The sequence below is a fragment of the Plutella xylostella genome, chromosome 8 (genome assembly GCF_932276165.1).
Source record: "Plutella xylostella chromosome 8, ilPluXylo3.1, whole genome shotgun sequence".
In the NCBI taxonomy this organism is placed as follows: Eukaryota; Metazoa; Arthropoda; class Insecta; order Lepidoptera; family Plutellidae; genus Plutella; species Plutella xylostella.
The window spans coordinates 10132476-10153146 of record NC_063988.1 but is presented as its reverse complement, the minus strand read 5'-3'; the positions used below and the strand labels follow the sequence as shown (position 1 = coordinate 10153146).

General features: G+C 39.5%; 1 protein-coding gene across 1 annotated transcript; it reads right to left on the bottom strand.

The window, feature by feature from the left end:
* Nucleotides 1-133: 133 nt before the first annotated feature.
* On the bottom strand, nt 134-19472 carry LOC105388812 (protein yellow). The gene is made up of 3 exons (XM_011559815.3): nt 19357-19472; nt 6622-6894; nt 134-2389 (listed from the first exon to the last, which is right to left on the bottom strand). Exons 2-3 carry the CDS (start codon nt 6884-6886, stop codon nt 1278-1280), a joined length of 1377 nt encoding a protein of 458 aa, XP_011558117.3. The 5' UTR covers nt 6887-6894; nt 19357-19472; the 3' UTR covers nt 134-1277.
* Between the last annotated feature and the right edge of the window lie 1199 nt (nt 19473-20671).

Here is a 20671-nt window from a genome sequence, read left to right as displayed (position 1 = left end):
TCGTGACGGTCCTTTGAAAAGGCTTGTTCCAGCTGTGGATGACTACCGGCTGATGATGATGATGATACAGACTAACTAGGTATTCTCGACTATTTTGGTAGGAAATAGAAAACCAAAAGAAGTTATTAATTAAAAAGCTTTTATTTTACGCAACAATTATTTACAGAATATTATAAGTAGGTAAGTATTAATTTTATTGTATTTAGGAATGTGTGAAGCTTTTATGAATGCAACAGTAGCATCGGGCTCCCTATCGCGAACATCATTTGGCAACGATTTTCGGATTCAAACTGTATTGAATTTGACACTATTAAATACTACTACTTCGTTTTGACTTCGCGATAGGGACCCAGTTAAGTTTCGTTTTCGTAAAAGTTTAAAGTAAAGTGTTACGTTAATTTAGATTGTAAACAAGTTTCGAAAATTTTAGTACAATCAACAAGGTTTACATTTTGGTGGCCAAAACAAAATTCAAATGCATAGGAATTTGTACTCATGGCACATTTTAAATAGGTTTAGGAGCTTTTGACTTAAAATAATTTAACACACTCACGATCAACTGGGGATAGAAATACCGGAGTATTTCTACTCTTTCATTACTTAGAATCATTCAATAGTAGGTGTGTGTTTCTTAAAATCTAACTAATTATCATCACTTGCTTGCAGACACCCGTAACATACACTCACAAAATATACAAAACAATTTAAATAAGTACATACATACAGTTTGTTAATAGTAAAATGCCTAGAAGCTAAATTCATTCACTCCATTGAGCCATTGATTGGCATTCAGGTGATATTAAATAGGATAAGATAATAATGTAGTATTCTTATATTCACATAGTCTCACATATGTATAAATTTCCTTATAGCTACTTAACTAAAATAAACGGAATGTTAAGAATATCAGGCACAACCTACCATAGACCACATTTAATGTGATCAGAATAATTGAGGACCTGGCATAAAGCCCTGAGGCACCACGCGTTATTAGTAATGGTGATCGACATTTTAAGAGCCAGTTAGTTGTTAATGTTATACAATTGAATTGTGTGTATAATAAATTTAACATAAATTACTTTATTACAATTTTTTATAAGAAACTGAAGCAGTTATTGAAGCAGAAATTGAACTTCGTAATAATTAAAATTATTTAGACTAGCTGGATATTGTATTCAATTTCGAAATTGCGACGTAGCATTAATGCAACATTAAACTTACCCAAACTTTATGATTACTATCACAGCAAATTTATATCTTCAAACATCCTTTAATTATTATTTCGCAATAAATTGGGCGATGAACCAACTTAACACAATAATGGGGACGTAATATGATGTATGGACACAAGTTGCGGACGAGCCCTTGATTCTAGACTTAATATCGTTAGTAACATTCTTAATTTTGTTGACGAATTTGTCAAGAATATCTGATCTCGGTGTAACATCACATGCTGTATGACTGATAGCATCAAGCACTGGCGCTGAGAAGACCCTGAAGTTTACTTCGTTGGGGTCCAGGGTTCCGTACATCCAGATTGGCATTCTGTTGGACAGGATCCACAGACTGTTGTTGTAGTCCACCTTGATATCAGTCGGGTAGACCATGGTCTCCTCATTCATGTAGATGCGACCCTGGTTCTTCATGGTGTAGTCTTTGTTGGACGTCCTCCAACACGCTACAGCGTTAAGATTTACCAACGAGTAAAACAGAACTCCTGTTTTTTGGTCGACAAAGGACACGCTGGACTGTGCGTTGGGTCCTCGGCTTCCCAACACTTTGAAGGCATTGAAGTTTTCATCAGCAACAGTCGTGTTCCTGAGGTATTCAGTGGAGACAGAGAACTCGTTGTAACTAGACATGGGGTGGAAGTACAGAGTGCTGAAATTATCGGCGTTGGGGCCAGAGATCCCGATGCCGAAGATGGCGTCGGTCCAGCTGAAGTTGTAGCCCTTGACGCTGTAGTCGCAGGCGAGCGGATCGGGGTGGAAGTAGTGGTGCGTGATCCGCCAGGACTCGTTCTTTTCCCAGGAGTAGACGACGATACCGCCTTTGCCGACGTCTCCGGCGTAAGCGTACGTGTTGTCACAGTCAGAATCTTCGACAGCGATGTTGGCGAAGCCGGAATCCTGCTTGACTTGGTCGTCAGGGATGATGTACTTCCGGAGGAGGTTGTCAGTCTTGAGGTCGTAGACGATGATGGCGGGCGGGAAGGTGGTGGAGGCGTTGGGCTCGAGGGAGGCCACCTTGCCGCTGTCGAGCACCCACAGGCGGGCGCAGTGGTCAGCACGCACGCGGAAGGGAGACACGATCTCCGGCCGGCCCGCGCCCGCCGCGTGCGCCGCCCAGCTGGGGTACGGGATCAGCTTCGGAGACGACGTCGAGTTGTCTGCAATTGGAGAGGAAATAAGTTAGAAAATAATATTAAACGAAGCCGTGGACAGTTATGACGCTCTTTGGAAGAAACCTAATTATCTAAGTGCAGTAGATGGCGTTTACGATCTGATGCTAATGATGAAGAATTTATTGGACTACTTAGTCATGACTAGTTTACGAGAATGGACAAGAATCTCGTCTTCTCGTGCAGATCATTAATAGAACAAGGAAACAAAGTGGAATAATTAATGAGACAATGCGTTGCTGTTGCTAACAACTCGGGAAATATTCCCATAAACGGTGACCTCATTTCTTGCGGAAGTTAATTGTTCGTTTAGTTATTACAGGTTGTTTTGACGATGACCAATCTCTATGGTCGATGACCTATGTTGTTGTTAATAAACGATTTCATTATGAGGATGACCGGATTAATAAGAATAGGCTCGGTAATTCCCAAGTAGGTAATGTTTACAATGACCTGCTGTCATCATGCGACAGTCATTAAAATTATAATGACTGATTTCACTCTGAGAACAATAATAAATGAAGAGAAACAAAGGGTCAGCAAGAAAATAATAGTGATCGTGTAATCGCAAAACATTCCATTGTCGATGAAGACCTACCTCAACCTTTCCTGTCAATATGGAGACAAGATGGTGACATAGTAATTATTGTACAATTAGCACATCCATTGGGATTGATGGTTGGGTTATTCCCACCAGATAGCGTTAATTGCAATTAAATTATTGGTTTAGTCTAATTTTAACATTAGTGTGTTAAAATCATAAAGTTATTTCTATGGTTAGTTAGAATGATATTTCTGTTTACGCAGATGACGTAGCCTGTAAAAGTACCAAACAGGCAGTTGTTTATAAATTTGAAAAGGATTGAATGATATGAATGAACTTCCCGAAGCAGTACTTAGGTACTTATTTCAATTTCAGGCGTAAAAAATATTTTTATACTAATCATGTCTTTCCGCTGCGGCTCCGCCGGCGGACTGGACGGCCTAAGCCCCCAACACCTGAAAGACCTCCTCGCTAGCACCGGCCAGGCAGGAGAAACCCTGCTGAGCAATTTGACGGCACTTATCAACCTTATGCTAGCGGGGAAGGTCAACACATTAATTGCCCCCCTCATGTACGGCGCCAGACTCTGTGCCCTCAACAAAAAGGATGGGGGCATAAGACCCATCGCCGTTGGCTCCACCCTCAGACGTATAGCTTCCAAAGTCTGCTGCCGTCAAATTCTACCAAAGCTAAGCACCTACCTGCAACCCCTCCAACTCGGCTTCGGCTCCAAGGGAGGATGCGAGGCCGCAGTCCACGCACTGCGGACCTATATCGAACACGACGGTGGCGAGGTTGTCCTCAAAAACGCATTCAACTCAATAGACAGAGGTACATTCCTAACTGAAATAAAAGAACTCACACCAGAAATATATCCATACCTCTGGCAATGTTATTCATCCCCATCCAATCTCATCTACAATTCAAATCTCATCCACTCCGAAGTCGGCTGCCAACAAGGCGATCCGCTCGGCCCCGCCATCTTCAGCCTCGCCATCCACAAAACGATATCCTCCCTGAAGTCGAAGCTGAACATGTGGTACCTTGACGACGGCACTCTGGGAGGCGAGTCTGACACCGTGCTCGACGACCTCCGTACACTCACGGACAATATGAGGGAAATAGGCCTGGAACTCAACAGCTCTAAGTGCGAAATTTTCATCCCATCACATATATCCGAAGCGAGAAAATCGATAATCATCCAACGCTTCAACTCATTAGCCCCCAATATTAAAATACTAGACGAAACATCTCTGCGCCTCCTCGGAGCTCCCATCCATGAACAGTCAATTAACAACTTCATATCTGAAAAAATTAACTCTTTCACCAATAAAATCCCACACCTCCTCAAAATAAATAAACACATGGCTTTTCAAATAATCCGGTACTCACTGTTTGTCCCCAACTTCACATACATACTAAGATGCAGCCCCATTTTCAAAAACAAAACAATCCTTTCAGACATAGACAACCTAATACAAAATTCACTCAGTAAAATACATTCTAAACCTACCATTCAGAGACCGCGACTGGCTCCAGGCCTCTCTACCCATCCGTTTCGGCGGCATCGGTGTCAGAAAGGTGTCGGATGTAGCCCTACCCGCCTTCTTGTCTTCAACCCACAGCACACTGGCCTTGTATAATAAAATTATTCACCCATCCTTGGGTGTTTCTGAGGTCTCGTGCTGTGGTGAAGCCAAGGAGGCATGGCAATCGATCTGCCCTGGTGAGGCACTGCCCGAAAACCCGCACTCGCAGCGTCTGTGGGACGAGCCCAAATGCCTGTCTACAGGAAGGCACCTGCTCGAGACGAGCCCCAACAACACAGAGAGGGCAAGACTCCTGGCGACGGCAGAACGCGAGTCAGGCCTCTGGCTCCATGCCCTGCCCTCGCCGAAGGTGGGAACCTTCCTCGACGACAGGTCTTTCCAGACGGCGATCGGCCTTCGGCTTGGTATGAAAATTGTCCAGCCCCATCACTGCCCGTGCGGAGCGGAGGTCAGCCAACTTGGCCACCATGGCCTCTCGTGCAGACGCAGTGCCGGCCGCCTGTCCCGCCACGCCGCACTGAACGACATCCTGCGCCGGGCCCTTGTGTCAGTCAACACCCCGGCGGTGCTGGAACCTGCCGGTGTCATCCGCGACGACGGAAAGAGGCCCGACGGGATGTCGCTTATTCCCTGGGCACACGGGAGGTCGCTAGTGTGGGATGCCACGTGCGTCGACACACTGGCGGCGTCACACGTCCCACACACATCCAGGGCGGCGGGAGCGGCGGCTGGTACTGCTGAAAACCTGAAACGGGAGAAATACAGGTCGCTCGACAGCACATACCTATTTCTCCCGTTTGGCGTTGAAACAATGGGGCCATGGGGTCCGGATGCCAAAAGTTTGGTAAAAGAGATCTCTTCCCGGCTCGCAGACGTCTCAGGGGACAAACGAGCCGGGGCGTACCTCCGCCAGCGCCTGAGTCTGGCGATCCAGCGAGGCAATGTCGCCAGCGTGTTGGGAACCCTCCCACAGGGACCAGGCTTAGAAGGTCTCTTCTACATATAGTTTTAGTTATGTACATAGGTTTAGTTTGTTTAATATATAGGAGACATAGACAAAATTCAAGCTCTATGGTTTTATGTTTTTAATTTCCCGCTCAAGCCGTGTATCTGAGTTGTTTGGATTGTGACAATAATCGGGATGGATGGACACGTGTGAACTAGTCTCGGACAATTAAACAAAGAATGGCATTAAATGCGTCAAGTTATAAAAAAAAAAAAAAAAAAAATGTATGAACAATATTGAATACTTCTTTCGTTTGTCTATATCATATCCATAGCTCAAGCCACGCTCAAGCTAACAGTTAACTTAACTCATACAAACATGCTAACGAAACGGTACAGCTATACTTACTTTGTTAAACTAATTTCCGTTAACCATAACTATACATTTGTAGCAAGTTTCTAAGTACTAAAAGCTTTTTCTACTTATGACTTTATGAGTATAACAAGTTATGTAGGTACATACTCATTTCTAAACCGATTTGTATAACTATAACAGTTTTGCCGTAGAGCTGGACTATTTGCAATTTTGCATAATAACTATTATAAACGTTTACATAATACAGTACGCCGTTCCATGACCTAGGCTTTTCCTCTATTTGATATCTTTATTAGTGTGGCATTGGGCATTAGGCAATTTTTACCGCAAAGAGATATAATCGTGATTTAACATGCAAAATTTAACATAATAGGTAGATAACAACTAAATGTGCCACGAAAAAACGTAATTTACAGTGTTATAGATAAGGAAATGCATACATTTTACAAAACTACATTTAAAAGGAAACATGTTTTTGGGTCATGTAACGTCCTTTAAAATAAGTATCTAGACCTAGGTACAGTTTTTTCAGTGTCACCGTAACACATAAAGTGTTTGGGCGATTACATATACCAATAGTAGGTTCATTTTATGCCTGATCCCTAGCTACGTCGGGTGGACCCTGGCGTTCTAGGCAGAAAGCGACTGAGCTAATCTTCAGGGTTAAATTCCTTTACCATGATGACAAATCATATAGCTGGACTACTATTTTCATCAAAACGCAATAATCAAGAAAATTTAACACCTGTAAAATTTATGGATGCAATAAACGATTGAGTATTGACATAAAATGAGATTAACCAACCTGTCAAACTGATATAATTGAGACTGGCCGGCACGCCGCTCCGCCAGCGCGGCACCGTCACAAACAGCCGATCTTCATACACCTCTAACCCCATCGGGATATTATTCTGAGGAACGAACTCCTTGCTGGCCAGCGCCTGCTGTCTCGCTCCCTCGCTGGGGAACTGGTAGTCGAGCTGCTTCCACTCGTAGAGGATGTGGAGCTGGTCCATGCAGGCGCAGGCGTGAAGCAGCGGCAGCAGGGCCAGGGCTGGTGACAGCCGCATGGTGGAGCCTGGAACGGGGAGAGGAGGTCGGTGAGCTTGGTGGATAGATGATTTTTTGCTGTAAGTATTTATTTGAAGATTTTTTAACCTCCGACAGAGAAACGCTAACGCCTAAACCGATTTCGTTTGTTTTTTAGGCTTGTTGGTATGTTACTCCGAGTGTTCTTAGCCAATTTTGTACGAAAATCGATTCAGCACTTCAAAAGTTCAGTTGTGGGTATTTTGTTGCAACAGAATTTCCCTCAAGGGCCCGACTTAATTTTCCACCATGTGTCTGTACCATATCACTTGAATCTCGCCTTTGCAATTGTAATAATTATTTTCCGATATCTGCAAGCGAGCGATAAATTGAACAATTTCAAGCCTGAAATTTCACATTTGTAACTGTAGCGGGAATTTAAAATTTATCGTGCTTCATGTTACTAACCTATGAAATAATATGAATGTAGGTAAATAGGTTCTACTGATAGTGTAATCGCAATGCCTATGCCTATGCCTAGCCCAGTTCACTAATAAATGAGAAAGAACTTCTTAGCTCAAAAATAATTTTGCAATATTACCGACCATCTAAGAAGTACTTACATAAGAGTTAGGTAGGCTATATAAAAATAACTAAACTGATTTATCCTACCACAAGAAAGAGTTTACAAAGCATGGGACGCCCTCCAGCCCGATGGGCCTACAACCTTCAACTGTAGTCGGAAGTGGCTACATGAGGAAAGCTCGTATGGCTTCTTGACAGTAGAGTGTTTTCCTCTCACTAAGAGAGCGTTATGTCCAGCAGTGGACGATGACAGACTAATGATGAACTAAGCCAGTAGCTAAATTTGCAGATAACCTACTTAAATTCATGTCTCATTTATAAATAGGTAGATATTACTAGGTTTACCTTAATAGATCAATAAGAAAAATAAGGTTTGTCTGTGTATTGCTATGCAATCAGAGCTTGATTGAGAACAGAATTTGACCTTCAAATAAAAATTTAGTTTCCAATGCCATTGTAGGAACTAGTCTATTGTGGAAGTGATAGGAACCAATTATAAATTATAAAAAAATAGCGACTGTATTTAGACATAAATAGATAGAAAGACGACCGAATGGCGTAGTGGTTAGTGACCCTGACTACTGAGCCGATGGTCCCGGGTTCGATTCCCGGCCGGGGCAGATATTTGTTTAAACACAGATATTTGTTCTCGGGTCTTGGATGTGCCCGTAAAATGGCAATAGGCCCGCCCCCTATTACATTGGGACTAACATACACTCTGGCGAAAAGTGGGTGCAGCAATGCACCTCTGCCTACCCCGCAAGGGAGTACATTAGTACAAGGCGTGAGTGCGTGTGTGTTGTTGTGTTAGATAGAAAGGTACTCTATACTTCCTGATAAGTACTGTTATGAAAATATGTAGATTTTGTAGATCTTAGACCTAGGTATATTCTAGTGAGTACTTATTGCAATAGTTAGATAGGTATATAAACAGAAACAGACAATGAAGAAGCTTCTTTATCTACCAAATTAGACCAATATAAAAAGATAGATAAGTAAGTAAGTACATACTTTACTTTTCACCTAGTTGTCACTAAACGGATTTAATAAGAAAGTACCTACCTACTTGTACGTCAGGTCTGTAGGCATAACTTACACACACATGACTGTAGGAATATAATAAATTAAATGGCAAGTTATTGTCGGAAGTACACATATTACCTTGTGAGAGGTCACACACTACATAACCTCGTCGCATACTCAAACGTGCAAGTATGTAATTTAAACTTTCATTCGATTATCGAGCTTATGCCACTCGCAATACAGGGGCCATTTCGGTTGAGATCGAGGCTTTTATTTAGTTCAGGGTTAGTTATAGGTGCAGCACAGTTTAAGGGTGAATAAATATGCAATAACATTTTTTTTATTAATGTTCTTGGACCTCAAACCACACAGTTAAGTTATTTATGGGTAAAACCTAACATTAATATAATAATATAATACTGCTAATCTAAGATTAATTCAAACTTTGTATAAAGAAATTATTTTGTCGTGAAGCTATTTTCAGTAAGTATAGAAGAAGTTAACGGATCCATCGACTCGTCTGCGGCTTATGTAACACCTAAGCTTTATGTAAATATCACCTAAAATATACTTACATAATTATGCAAATTATGACTAGATATAACTCAAGTCGACTCTGGCGGCATAAATATGAGACTCATTCGAGTTCGACCTACTCAGCGCTAGTCTGAGTAACCTTTTTCTTACGATACTGGTATTGCTGGAACCCAGTGGCGGATTTACAAATTTGCCGCCCGTAGGCCATTAATATTTTGCCGCCCCTACTGACTTTTGAAATTCAATACGTTAGTTTAATTCCGTTATTAGTACGATTGTGAACTTAATCATATTTCTGTCATTTAATTAGATAATTTTTGCAACCCGCTATGTACTGAAGAGTTTAATGTTAACGTAAAAAGTTTATTTTGACAGGCAAATAAAAAACCCGTAAAAAGACTTTAAAGCGTAAAACATCTGTAACTTTTAAAAATCGATTTTAATCGTAGAATGATACAAAAAGAACTAAATTGAAATCGGTTCATTCGTTCAGCCCCCCTAGTCTTGAAAGGCAATGTATTGCGTCTGTCTTTCATTGTCAATATTAAAAAAATCATAACTTCTCTTCAAAAGCGTTTTTACAAAGGGGCCGTCCATTAATCACGTGAGGTCGTTTTTCTCATTTTTTTATGAGAAAAACGACCTCACACGATTAATGGACGCCTGCTCCCCCCCCCACTGGTGATATTCGGTGAGGTTTGGGACCATCCCCCCCCTCCCCCCCTTGATCACGTGTATTTTTTTGGAAATCTATGTAAAGGCTTTTTTTGACTAGAAAAAATGTATCGAAAATTGCGTTTTGAATTGGAAAACATTTATAATGTGTATTTGCAATAAAATTTATTAATTTAGAAAATTTTGCGCCGTTTAAAAATTCGTTTCAGAAATACCTACTTGCGCTTTTTGTCAAAAAATTAATACACGTGATGTCTAAAGAGACCCCCCCTCACCCCTCGTGATGTTTCGTGAGGTTTTCCGTACCCCCTCCCCCCCCCCCTTTGAGCCTCACGTGATTAATGGACGGCCCCAAAGACTAAAAATACTTTTGTAATCAGCTAGGTGATGCCTATTTTAAGAACCTAGAAACAAGAATATAATGCATACAATTTAGAAGTTATTTTACAAAAACGCCAAAAAAGACTTTTTTGGCCAAAATCTAAATGTTGCCAACGCAAGACAGGCGCAATACATTGCCTTTCAAGAGTAGGGGGGCAACGGTGTGCAATGCGAAGTGCTATCCAAGTTTGGATAAATAATAATATGCTCCAAATTCTGTTTTCGCAGTAGCAAAGATAGATATGTATACTGTAAGGATCCAGGATCCGGTTTTATCGAAATATTACAAAGCGTTTATTAATCGTTTTCGTATTTTATAATAGTAATTTATACATGGATGGTACAGATAATTAATTATTAAAAAAAACTACTTATTTGTTAAATTTGCCGCCCCTCTCCATCTGCCGCCCTAGGCACTGGCCTTTTTGGCCTATAGGTAAATCCGCCACTGCTGGAACCGTATGGTCTAGCTGCATAAGATCAGAATTTCCAAAACGTGAATTGGTAGTCCATTGGCAACAAGAACAAACACTCACACCTTGTACTAATGTACTCCCTTGCGGGGTAGGCAGAGGTGCATAGGTGCATCCACTTTTCGCCAGTGTTATGTTAGTCCCAATGTAATAGGGGGCGGTCCTATTGCCATTTTACGGGCACATCCAAGACCCGAGAACAAATATCTGTATTTAAACAAATATCTGCCCCAGCCGGGAATCGAACCCGGGACCTTCGGCTCAGTAGTCAGGGACACTAACCACTACCCAAACGTAACTCAAGGCAGTAATAGTCAGTATGCTGTTATGTGTTCCGCAAAGGAATGAAGATACATTATTTTGCACCCTCGCCATCGCCACCTAAAAGGTAAAACTCCAACACACAGCATATCATCCGTATCTGCCTAATTTGCAATGCAAACCACTGCAGTAACTTCAAGGGCTTTAATTTATTAACACTTTGATGGTCAAGGGTCAATAACATTAATAAAGGGATTTCGTAGGTTGTTTTTTGAAAATTTATTGATGAATATTCTACGGACCTCAAAAGGCAATGAATAAGTTACATTATCTATCCGGTGTGACTATCCACTCTCCTCGTAATACAAGGTATTTTCAGAGGTAGTTATAGTAGGTAAGTATTTCACGACTTTTCGAACGCCTAAACCGCAAATATCTAATCCATATCTAAAACAGCAAACCGCCTATGCTTAGACAGTCGACTGAATTAATTTAGTGAGGCAGTCGAGCCAAGGTGAGCCCCTCTCGGCGAGTTCACAAAAACGAATTAGAGTATAGGCCCGCGGCCGCAGCGGGCACGGCGGCATTAAAATCAAAGCGTAAAGTTCGGAAACCACCTAAATACAATCGCGAGCAATAAAGAAGTTACACTTACAAATGGTAAGAATTTAAAAAATACATTTCATTAAAATATGAACTCAATATATTACGCTTTTGTTGGTTATATTTTTATGAGACGTTCCTAGGTATGTTTAATAATATTGCCTTCCTGAAGATTTAAAGATTCCACGTCTGTAAGCAAAGCAGTGAAAATTCACTGCTTTAGCTTTCATGCTGGCCTTTGATTAATAAAATAAGCAAAGATGTTAACAACTCTAATTAAATTCGTTAAATCATAACTTCATAGAATGTCAATTGAGACTTGATACGGCAAATATTTGTAGGTCACGGTGTTCCACTAGATATGCAGGAAACAACAACGTTAATGACAAGGCGATAAAGTTCTCTTTCATCTGACAACGCGATCACGATCAGTTTTATAGGAAATGGTTTGAATTTGAAATAAGTAAATTGTATTATTCGAATGGCCGTTGCATTTCATGGCTTTATTTTGTTATTGGCCAGTTCCTATCGCGTTAGGAACATAAACATTAACACATTTATTAAAATAAGGCTAATGCGTGAAAGAACCTACTACGGTTACGGTTACGTTACGACACATTAAATGGTCTGAAAAGCCTGGAAAATCCTACCTATATAGGTTAGGTGCTCTAGATCTAGACACTTAAGGTCATCATCATCAGCCTTCTATCGCCCACTGTTGGGTACAGGTACTCCTTATTTGTACGCCAATTCTTCCGGTCCTGTGCCGCTCTGATCCACTGCTTCCCTGCAACCTTGCAGATGTCATCGGACCATCTAGCAGGTGGTCTGCCAACCGCTCTTCGTCCGTCTCTAGGCCACCATTCTGTGACCGCCTTTGACTGACTGACACTTAAGGTATCTATTCAAAATTAACCTCTAGAGACCCCGAGACCTCATACGATGACATAATGAGGAGAAGGAGACCCACGACAGGGTTCATCAGACAAAGTTAATTTTGCAGCCGCTGAAAACTGAAAGTTGTGAATTTTTTGGTCTGTGGGTCTCAGGAGGTCAATACATAATCTACTATATAAATGGAAAATGCAGACTTCTACTTTGACAAACAATTCCTAGAGAATAATTAAGTTAAATATTAGGTACACCAACTTAAATTTACATTAATTAAGTACCAGAACTTCCACCTGATTATACTTACTTTAAATATAAATTATGGTAAACAATAAAATGTCTACCAAATAAAATAACTCATTGGCTCTTAATATAATTGACTGCAAGTGAGTAAGTACGTTTACTTTATGAAAAACAATGCGAGTTAAATTTTATGACTCACGTTTTCAGAATGTATGTGATAAGTATGGCAATTTTGCATGTATGTATGTAGGTAATAATAGGTATGCGGATTGCTATGTGTGTATATGGCAATGCGCATTTATAGGTAAGCTGAAAGTTAAATAAATAATAATAAATAAATATGTGGGGACATCTCACACACGGCCATCCGACCCCAAGCTAGGCAGAACCTGTGTTATGGGTGTCGGACAGCTGATATATCTGTCGCAGGCAACTGGTTTAATCTCCTGTTTGATTGAACCACTAGCCCGTTCATTGGATGGCGCTATTCAGTTGTATGACTAAAGGACAACTCGTCAAGTCGTTGATTGTAACGTTCGACGTCTTGACTGAACGTCATTCAGCGAAGTCGTTGAATGGGATATAGTATAGCAACTTTGTAATGTCTGGTTAGGGTGAACATCACCAGACAAGAGTCAACAAAAAGACTATGTTACAAAGCTCTCATCTTACAAATTAACTAAACAATAACAATAAACGTGTACCTTCATATTGTTGTTCATAATTATCCAGTTTCGCCACTTTTTTTCTTTGAAAGTATCCGCCCGCGGCGTAATAATAGGTAAATCCATGTTGTCACACTAATTTAACACAAATAACGCACTTTAAAGCTAATTTATTTGCAAAAAACTAACAATATAGGTGCTTTTTGTGTCAGCTGTTAGCTGTTAGACGCCATATTTGTTTTATTCACCACCTGACTGATTTTAAGTCAGCTAACTACACTCGCGAGCAACCAAATCGACTCAAGCCTTCACGGCGCACATATACATTGATTTTCCTAAAACGATAAATGGTAAATATAAAAGTGATATGTCATTCGAAAGCTGAAGAATTAGGCTTTCAATTAAGATCAATACCATAAAAAAAAACTAAGCGCAGATTTAATGACGCATTTTAATTGCCCGTCAGTGTTAATTACCTCATTAGGAATCCACGCCTTGCGCTACCTGATCCCGCTATAAAACCTTTCCACATCCGGTGTACCTTATCAGTCGCTTGTTGCAAGTTGACCGGTACACATCTCGTTGCATTGTATTCCTTGTTTTCGCAAACCCATGGATACCACACCAGAAGAAGCTGCTCAAGTTGTTGCCTTGCTGCAACAAGGGTTAAGTCAGCGAGCAGTCGCTGCCCAGCTCCACTTGAGCCAGTCTGCTGTATCCCGAGTATACAGACGGTTCCAAGAGACTGGTGCCTTCAATCGAAGACCAAGAACGGGCCGCCACCGCTGCACTTCAGAGAGAGACGACCGCTTCATTGTCTCAACCTCGCTGCGCAATCGACACCTTACGGGCGTTGATGTGCAGCAAGAACTGAGACGTGTACGACAAGTGGCTGTCAGCGAGTGGACAGTGAGAAGACGCTTGAAGGAAGCCAACTTGACACCAAAAAGACCTGCATCAGGCCCCAAATTGACTGCAGGCCACCGACAAGCGCGTCTTCAGTTTGCTCGAGAGCATCTCGATTGGAGCATTGCGCAATGGCGGTCGGTCCTGTTTACTGATGAGTGCAGAGTGTGTCTGCATGGCAGTGACAGGAGAGGCCGGGTCTACCGGCGTCCGGGGGAACGATTTGCCCAATGTTGTTTCGCTGAAACAGTAGCATATGGCGGCGGTTCCTGCATGATGTGGGCTGGTATTTCTCTAGAGGGAAAAACCGCACTTGTTTTCGTGCCTGGAGGCGGCCGAGGAGGCGGGTTAACAGCTGATCGGTACATCACCGACATTCTACTCGGTCATGTTGTGCCCTATGCAGAATTTGTCGGTGAAGACTTCGTGCTAATGCACGACAATGCCCGCTGCCACACGGCACGAGTCAGTCGGCAGTTTCTGAGAGAGAAGGAATTGCGCACGATGGACTGGCCTGCGCTCAGTCCTGACCTGAATCCCATCGAACACTTATGGGACGAGCTCAAAAGAAGAGTTCGGGCCAGGAATCCAGTCCCTGCAAGCGTGGACGAGCTGAAGACAGCTTTATTAGAGGAGTGGGACGGCATTCCTCAGGAAACTGTCAAAAAGTTGATAAGGTCTATGAGAAACAGGCTGCAGGCTGTAATTAGGGCAAGAGGGGGCAATACAAAGTATTGATTTAAATAAATAAATTTTTATCTTAACATTTTTTGTTTAATTTGTATAATACGATACCCATACCCTTTTTTCCTAAATTCCCGTTTTTCCTACAATTGCGTTCAGACATCATTTATTTCAAAAATGATGAATGGATTTCAATAATAATGATATCAAATTAAAGCTGACATCTTAAGCTTTTAAATGACATATCATTTTTATTATTTCTATTCATAATTTTACTTGTATTAATGTATGTTTGCGCCGTCAAGGCTTGAGTCGATTTGGTTGCTCGCGAGTGTAGTTGGACGTTTTGTGACGCTTGTACAATCAACGTTCGGCCTAGTCATACAACTGAACAGCGCCATCCAATGAACGGGCTAGTGGTTCAATCAAACAGGAGATTAAACCAGTTGCCTGCGACATATCTACACAAATACATAGATAGATACTAAATATAAATATCAACACCCAAGACCCGAGTACAAATATCTGTGTTTAAACAAATATCTGCCCCAGCCGGGAATCGAACCCGGGACCTTCGGCTCAGTAGTCAGGGTCACTAACCACTACGCCATTCGGTCGCCAAAGTTGACTAAAGGGTTGACTCAGGGAGTCATTCTGAACAACTTGTAATCTACGACTTCTAAAAATTCGCGAAGCAAATATGTTTATTTTACAAATCTTTAGTAGGTAAGTACTTATATATTTTATTGCAGAAATTTTGTTGGCCGTGTGACTTTTTTTAAATGGGCTACCAACAGTTTTTTTACACGATTTTTTCAAATATGGTATTGGTAATTGCGTTCTGTATCAGATCTTACTTGTACTGTTAGAGACACTATGTCAACTGCGCATCACCTAAACATTACGGTCACGAGAATATAGGTATATCAGTTATCGCCTGTTACTTATTCGTAGATCATTTCATACTTTTCAAAGCGGGATTGGCGATTGGACCACCCTGGCTGACCCTGGGCAATAAGCGACTAACGCTATTCTGACTGCGGCTAATCATGTCAACACGGAGACTACTATAGGTAAAAGTACCTAATAATGTTTATCACAAGCACGCTAAGAAGTAGAAAGCGGATGTTTTAAGTACCTAGCTATGGGGTGTCTTTGCCTACCCTGCAAGGCAATATAGTTATGTATATTCAAGACTAGAGTGTGTTGATTTTAAAGACAGTCGGTAACAGGTTTCTTACTCTAAAGATAAGACTAAAATACTAAGTGCAGCAAACATGCTAATGAATAATTATAATAAGCCATTACAGACATACATTATTCATAAGAATAAGAAGTCATAACGAAATAATATCATTTGAAATTGCTCTCAAGACGGTATGGTCGAGGTTGTTGACTGGGCAGCCAGGTTTAAGCGACCAAGCTAACTTTGCAAATAAACAAGTGCCAAGTACCTACCAAAAAATTACTCATTGCAACCACCCACGTCTAATTTCTGATATCGACAAGGAAAACTGTACCTATCTAAATTATAAGAGCACTATGTAAACTAACTAATAGATAGGTATTTGGTACATGTTATTGATAAGTACCTCTCTAACCTTTCTTTTATAAGTGTATTGTAACATGTACTGTTGATGTGCCTTATATAAATAAATAAATAAATAGGTATATATACAATACATTAAGGCCCTGTTTCATAATGTCTGGTTAGTGGCTGCCTGCAAGATAAAATACATGCTGTCACTCTCTGTTATTCTTTTGACAGTTACAGCATGTATTTTATCCCACAGGTAGCCACTAATCAGACATTGTGAAACAAGCCCTAAAAGTTTTATAATATAATGACGTCAAAGAATATAAGTAACTAAACTATCCCTTTAGTTACTCGTATGTTTCTTTTACATAATTCGTCTGGGACATTAGATAATACTTTCCTCGTTGGCTCATATCGGAGTTATTACGTTACGAGTACGAATCTACTGTTTATGACAAGGGTAATTCAGTATATACGTAGGTATATAATATTACTATTATTACTTATTTTTATACTTTAATCATCACTAATCAGCTAATCAGGAATCTAAGTTTCAAGCTACTTTACCTATTCCATAAAAAATAGGGTGACAAAGAAAATGCTACTGGTGGGAATAGATTTCTTATATATTTTTTTAAATTCTGATCATACACCTACCTATTTTTATTGTATATTCATATATTGTAAATAATGTGTTGTTTACATAATATTCAATTGAAAAATGTAAAGGTACGGACAAGTTAGGTACTTAGTTGGGATTTATGTTTTAAAAAACGAAGAGTGAAAGGAAGTATGGATAAAAGCCAGCGTCATTGGGAATTTTGAATAAATGACTCAGCACATTAATGATACATTTCCAAGAATCACAGGAGATATGGGTGGCCTGGGAATATACTCTTTATGAATTTATTTTTCCTTTCCTTACTTTAAACCCTCATATACCTACCTACTTGTATTTTATTTGTCGCGTATGTAAAAATCTCAATAACCATTTTAGATTTTCTAAAAAATCTACTTCTTATGGCTAGATACTTTTTAAAATACTTTTTATATTATTAGATTCAACTTTCCAAAAAATATTAGATAAAACGTTGATAATTAATTTAAATTTCATTCTTTCATTATAATGTTTTCATAAGGGCCTTTATTGGCCACAAGGTCACATTTTTAAATTCACTGTAATGTTATACATACATAAGTATAATTATTATTACAAAATAATTGCCGAACAATTCACGGTCTGCTAAAATTATAAATTAATTTCATTTTTTAAATTCATTAGTTACGTAGGTAGATCGAACTCGGTTCAACTTAGTAATGCTTGCAAATCATAATACATATATTCAAGTAGGAACCTATTGGCAAACTGAAACTGTGAAATAATTTTGCCAAATTCATCCAATCCTTTTAGCAATCAATATTGGTATGATTTATTAATTTATTTGTAGTTAAATAAAGTTTTTGCAGTCAACCTACTACCTACCTACTATTTTTTATTGGTAAGACATTAAAATTTGTTATTATAATATGAGGGCCACTTTTGCAAAATCTTCACTTACTTAGGTATAGGTGTTACTTTTTATGATGATAATTCTATTAAAAGGAAATTAATTATTGTGTTTACTACAATTACCACATAGTACCTTGGTACCATCGTTGTGATCAAACTCGATAATTATGACCATTGTTTAAGAAACTATGTTTTTCACAACGTTATGAATTTATGATTTTCTTTATGTAGGCAGCTAGCTACTCAACGTTGGGTATAGCGTGATGGTAAGTATAGTTATAATGAGCATCTTCATGACATTCGTTGGATGCTTGAAATAAGTTGGTCATTTTATCCAACTGATAGGAGGGTTATGTGTGTGACCCGTACTGTTTGTATGTATTGTTATATTATCATGTCTTAAAAACGTCTCATTCCATTATCAGTTAGTGATTCCTGCCGGTGAGCATCTGCACTTATAAAATGGTGCAGAAACATAATCACTGTGGGGATACCAGCACCACCAAGCAATAGCAATTAACGATTCTTAAGCAACGTCGCTCGCTTGTCAAATCTGACGTAAATTTTATGGATCTGACTTATGTTTTACAGGGGAGCGACACCACTTATGAGTGATTGGTTTGTTAATTGCTAATATGTCAGGAGTGGTACGGTAGCTTCTGCTCTACGAAAATAAAGACGCTCAGCGTGCTTTGAAGAGTGCCATGGAATCGTATCAGCAATTAAATAAAAAAACAGACTCTATGTAGTGTATTAGCTGGACGAAGAAGGGCAGGCATGAATTTTTTTTGTGACCATTGAGACCAGTGAGTAACTAGGTAAACCCTTGTAAATAGCATGAAACTAATTATGATGAAGTGAATTAAGTAAGAACTATGTTTCTTAAAACGTTTATGTATGGGAAAATTATATTAGTTAAGTAGGTAAACACATAAATATTATTTAGGCAATTAGGTACTTTACGAGTATCTTGTCCTTGCGTATATTCACCTCACCTTGTGTAGGCTGGGAACGTACTACGACTGACTAGTTACTTACCAAGAGGTGCTTGTATTTAGAATGATCGCTTAAATGAATTTTAATAATAGTCTCATTGATTCAATGATAAACCAGAATTAAGTAAGTGATTTAAATATTTAGATTAATTATTACAAACAATAAGGTAGTTTAATTAACATAATAAAAGCATTAATTCGCATTTACTAACACAGCCCGCCGTTGATTTTACACTTATATGCTTAATTCTCTCTTAAACTCTTTATTATTTTTATTCCTATCTAAATGATAAGTTACTGGTTGGTTAAGACTATACTAATTGAATCTACCGTACAGCTTAACTATCATTAACTTAACTTACAAGGAGCCTATTCCAAACACAACACCTACCCATTGAAACACCATAAATTCTGCCAATGCATCGAGATTCTAATTAGAAATTAACCAGAATTTGAACGTTACTCGCGGCCAAGCAGACAAGCGATCTAGAATGACGTACCGTTATCCAACAGAGCTACGTAAACAAAAGAGGTCCACTAACCTTTTATGAGACTCGTCGGTGTCAAAACTGAAACACTATAAAGTGAAGAAACTTGTGGGTGGTATAGGTTAGGAGTGCTCGCGGTTGACAGCGCGCGGCGTGAGGCGTGAGGTGAGACTGAGCCTCAGCCGCGGCTGTGAGCGCATACCGCGGGCGTCCGGCCACTATGAGTTCAGAGAACTTGGGATTCTTCAACGTAGTATCTAGGTACTATGCCGGTTGCTTAACCAGCTAAAACTTCTTATGTGGAATATGAAAAGTAAGATTGATACTGCTAGTCATAAAACAACGTGCACTCGTGGGTACCACATCTGTTCTTGTGTTAGACAAACTCACTTAGTTATTTGAAGTTGATGTGGCTGAATACCTTTTATACCTATAAAACCCATATAATAAGTATAAATATATTTTTTTATTAGTAAACTTAAGAATCTTATTATATTTTTATTTTTATTATTATGGTTATTGGTTATAGTAAAGAAAGACGTTAACACCATGTAACTATTATTCCCATGTAGGTAAATAGTAAAGGATAATAAAAACAATTATTATGTAGTCTAAAACCCAATTTGCGACAGCTATATTTTTAAGACATTGATCCTCATTAAAATTTATCAGTAATCATTGTCACCCTACATTTTACCAATGACGCGCTTGGTGATTTAAGACGAATTGCCGACTGGTAGGCTCAAACTGTGCGAAGGTAAATTGAACTCTATTGACCACTTTATAAGGCGTATGGGAATGTATGCCGTACCTTATGATGACATTGCTATGTGATGAGGTCGAGCCTTGCGTGCAACTTTTAGTTTGGCGGCTTCGGCTCTATACAATACCAAGGCGAGGAATTAATGTCAGAGTGAGAGGTGAACAAATAAATTAGCTGTGAGAATAGTTTAGGACTAGGTAGGTACTTTATTTACTTAAAGATTAATCAAGTAGGTACTTAAGTTAGTTACCTACTTAGGTAAATTGACACGACATAAATAAATGGCGTAGGTCAACTTGTATTTCGTTTAGAAAGAAAGAAAGAAAGAAAGAATATTCTTTATTTGTACACACACACATAAAAGAAACTTACAAAACTTAAATACTAACAAATATGTACAAAAATGGCGGTCTTATCGCTTAAAGCGATTTTTTCAAGACAACCTTAGGGTGGAAGGATATTTTGTTTAAAGAGGGGTCAAGTGTACTAAAGAATTCTAAAGGAAAAATTAAAATAATATTTATTATTGACATAAGTTCTTACTCATAATTATCTTAATTAAGTAGGTCAGTCAGTACCTACCTAATAAGTAAGTATGGGCAGTAA

What these genes read in the sequence shown, in the direction of transcription:
- LOC105388812 (XM_011559815.3), bottom strand. Translation starts at nt 6,886, where the DNA reads ATGCGGCTGTCACCAGCCCTGGCCCTGCTGCCGCTGCTTCACGCCTGC. An exon ending in CAATTATATCAGTTTGACAG is followed by an intron (nt 2,390 to 6,621) that starts GTTGGTTAATCT and finishes CTCCAATTGCAG; the next exon opens with ACAACTCGACGTCGTCTCCG.